Here is a 2,920-nt window from a genome sequence, read left to right as displayed (position 1 = left end):
GCTCAGGCCTTGGCTCAGTTTGACTTGGTGAGGTGAGGAGAGAGGACAGGGAGTGAGGGGCTGCCCGAGGCTGCTCAGTGAGGATGGTTCCCCAGGCCTGGGGGGCCTGAGCTGCTAACTCACTCTCGTCCTCCTTTTCTCTCAGAGTTGACAGAGGAGAGTGTGCAGGAGAAAGCCCAGCGCTGACTGTGCAGGGATTCCAAACACTCCTAGTTGACGTGTGCCATGTCGAAAAAGAAGGAGAAGACCTCCCACTTGGAGGAGGAAGGTGAGAGTGAAGTATCTCTGAATGCAGCTCCCTTCAGGGGCAGGCTGGGGTTCCTCAGACTCGGCTGGGCACGGCCCCTCTGCTCCTCAGCCATGTTGGCCTGTGTGTGCCTGCCGCGACTGCTCGACCTACCACGGCCCTTTCCCCCTCACATCTTCCAGCCCTGCCCCTCATCCAGCATGGCAGACACGGTGCAGGCCCTCGGCAACAGTCCTCAGGGGCACTTGGCACTCACCACTGCTTCTGTTTGCTCTCTCCTCTCCAGTTTGCATGCTGTGCCGCCGAGCAGATGTTCATGAGGACATCTGCGGGCCCTTACTGGGCGACAGCGGACTTCGTGTCCACAAGTTTTGCTTGGTGAGTTCCCTTGGGGCTCCTTCCATCTTCCAGCCTGGGATGCTCCCACTTTTTCTTCTTGTTCTCATGAGATCCCTCTCTTTTCTCTTCCACAGTTTTTTGCCGACAGCCTTTATCTGCTCACTCTCAATCAGAGGGCAGTTCTGAAGTTCCCCCTCGATGCCATTAGACGCACAATCGAGGAGGCAGAGCAGAAGGTGAGGATCTGAAGGAATGGGGATGCTTGTGCCAGCACAAGCTAAGCCTGGACCCTGAGGAAACAATGGCAGTCTTTCCATCTAGCACCAGGACAAAGTTCTGCTCCAGCAGATTAAACTGGTGTGCCAGGCGGGTCTGCAGAGCATGACCCAGCAGTGCCTGCATTCTGTGCCCTGCCCAGAGGCACCGTGTTGGCCTCAGAGGCCCTGAGCCTGGTTCTAATGAGTGCTGCTGTTGCTCTTTCCAGCACTGCTTCGTTTGTGGAGAGAAGGGGGCCTCCATCTGCTGCGCAGAGACAGACTGTGAACACAGCTTTCATCTGCCCTGTGCTACGGATGGAGAATGTGTCACACACTTCTTCGGGAACCACAGGTAAGGGCTGTCAGCAACAGCCAAGCATGGGAGGAACGTGCAGGGCTGCTTTCCAGAGCCAAAGCACGCAGCCAACTCTTTTGTGTGATCCTCTCAGCACTTCTCAGCTTACCCATCCTCTCCATCTTCCCCCAGATCCTTCTGCTGTGATCACCGGCCTCAGCAGATAGTGGAGGCAGCTCCAGAGCCAGACACATGCTGTGTCATCTGCCTGGAGCCCGTGGGGGACCAAAACTCCTACCACACCATGGTGTGCAGGGTGTGCTTACAGGCCTGGTTCCACCGGAGCTGCATTCAGGTAGGAGCCCTCCCCTTGCTCTGCACTCACAGCAGGTGCTCAGCGGCGCCAGGCCCCGCTCACACTCTTGCTTTTTGTGTTACTGCTGCAGGGATATGCCATAAGCGCTGGCATTCTGCGCTTCCGATGTCCCGTTTGCAGAGACAGGGTGCGATTCCGGACGGAAATGCACATCCTCGGGATCCAAATCCCAGCCAGGTTGGTGCCTTCATCCCAGCTCTCTAGATACTGAAGCACGAGTGCTGTGCCTGCCACTCGATTGCCCCCAGCAGGCCCAGATGGCCCTTTGCTGTGCCGTAAGTGTTGTCCTCAGCTTCATGGAGAAGCTGGGAATGGGCTTGTGGTAGAAAAGCAGGTATGCCTGTGATCTGCCCTATGCCTTGGGCACAGAGGACTCACCACTTTCCCTCTCTTCTCTGGCAGAAGACCAACATGGGAGGACCAGGAGAGCTATGAAGTGCTGCACGCGCCTCACAGCTGCTGCGATGTGGATGAATGTCAACACACAGAGGGCAGGAAACAAGCAGAGGAAGAGGGGTGAGTTACCTCAGCAGCCCTGTGTGGGATCTCAGCCTCACCACAGGCTGGGGGTAGCAAGGACTAAGCCCCTGAGCTGTACCCGGCACTCGCTGGCTCGCCTCATTTTGTCCTTACAACTTCAGCCTCATTATTTTTTTTTTACCCCCAGGCCCTGGGAGCTGCTCCTTTGCACCTCCTGTGCTGTGCAAGGCACCCACAGAAAGTGTGCCTCCTTGAGCGACAGCACAATCAGCTGGGAGTGCGACTCCTGCGCTGGCGTGGATTCTGGTAAGAGGCAGAGCCCTGTGCCGCTGGGCTGGGTCGAGGCAAGGCCTGGCGGTGCGTGCTCAGTGCAGCTTTGCCAGAGTTTCTCTGCCCCAGGAGGGATGGGAACCTCTCCCACCATGGGGACATCCTGTTCACCTTCCTGCCTCTCCTTACAGCCTCCAGTGCCGAGTCACAGCCTGCTGGTCCCAGCACTGCCAGCCAGGAGGAGGAGGGGCCATCAGATAGCTCCCCAGCTCCTGACAACCAGGAATCTGAGTCCACCAGCCAGGCAGCATTGGAGTCATCTCAGAGTCCGCAGATGCCTAAGCGCAGCAGCCTGTCCAGCCAGCCCAGGACAGGACAAAAGAAAAAGCGCGTGAGCATATCCAGCCAGCACCAAGAATGGCATTACCAAGGGAGCAGCCATACTCCTGCTCCAGACGCTGAGAGCAGCACCCACGGATCCACCAGCGAGCAGGAAGTGGGGCACTCCAGCAGCTCCCCAGCGGCTGAGTGCAGACGGCAGTCCAGGCAGCAGGGCACAGGCCGGACAAGAAGCCGCTCTCCGCTAGAGCGTCGTGCCTCAAATTCCTCGAGTCCACGCAGAAGATCTCGTGGCAGCAGATGTTCTGCAGACTCGG

At 58.0% G+C, this 2,920-nt stretch overlaps 1 protein-coding gene across 2 annotated transcripts in view; it reads left to right on the top strand.

Moving 5' to 3' along the window:
* Positions 1–2,678, top strand: part of LOC116652777 (PHD finger protein 7-like) — a 9,290-nt gene extending 6,612 nt beyond the window's left edge. Inside the window, exons 1-8 of one of the 2 annotated variants that reach the window (XM_032442184.1) lie at positions 2–268; positions 534–625; positions 721–822; positions 1,071–1,195; positions 1,331–1,493; positions 1,585–1,691; positions 1,917–2,030; positions 2,182–2,678. In XM_032442184.1, coding sequence (XP_032298075.1) covers positions 226–268; positions 534–625; positions 721–822; positions 1,071–1,195; positions 1,331–1,493; positions 1,585–1,691; positions 1,917–2,030; positions 2,182–2,659 — 1,224 coding nt within the window. In that variant the 5' untranslated portion in view covers positions 2–225 and the 3' untranslated portion in view covers positions 2,660–2,678. Of the gene's footprint in view, position 1; positions 269–533; positions 626–720; positions 823–1,070; positions 1,196–1,330; positions 1,494–1,584; positions 1,692–1,916; positions 2,031–2,181 lie in introns of those variants that run through there. The other variant, XM_032442185.1, reaches the window with a different exon arrangement.
* Positions 2,679–2,920: the final 242 nt, after the last annotated feature.

Source organism: Coturnix japonica, chromosome 1 (assembly GCF_001577835.2).
Source record: "Coturnix japonica isolate 7356 chromosome 1, Coturnix japonica 2.1, whole genome shotgun sequence".
Taxonomy (NCBI): Eukaryota; Metazoa; Chordata; class Aves; order Galliformes; family Phasianidae; genus Coturnix; species Coturnix japonica.
Note: the sequence above shows the minus strand (reverse complement) of the source record. Positions and strands in the feature narration are given on the sequence as shown.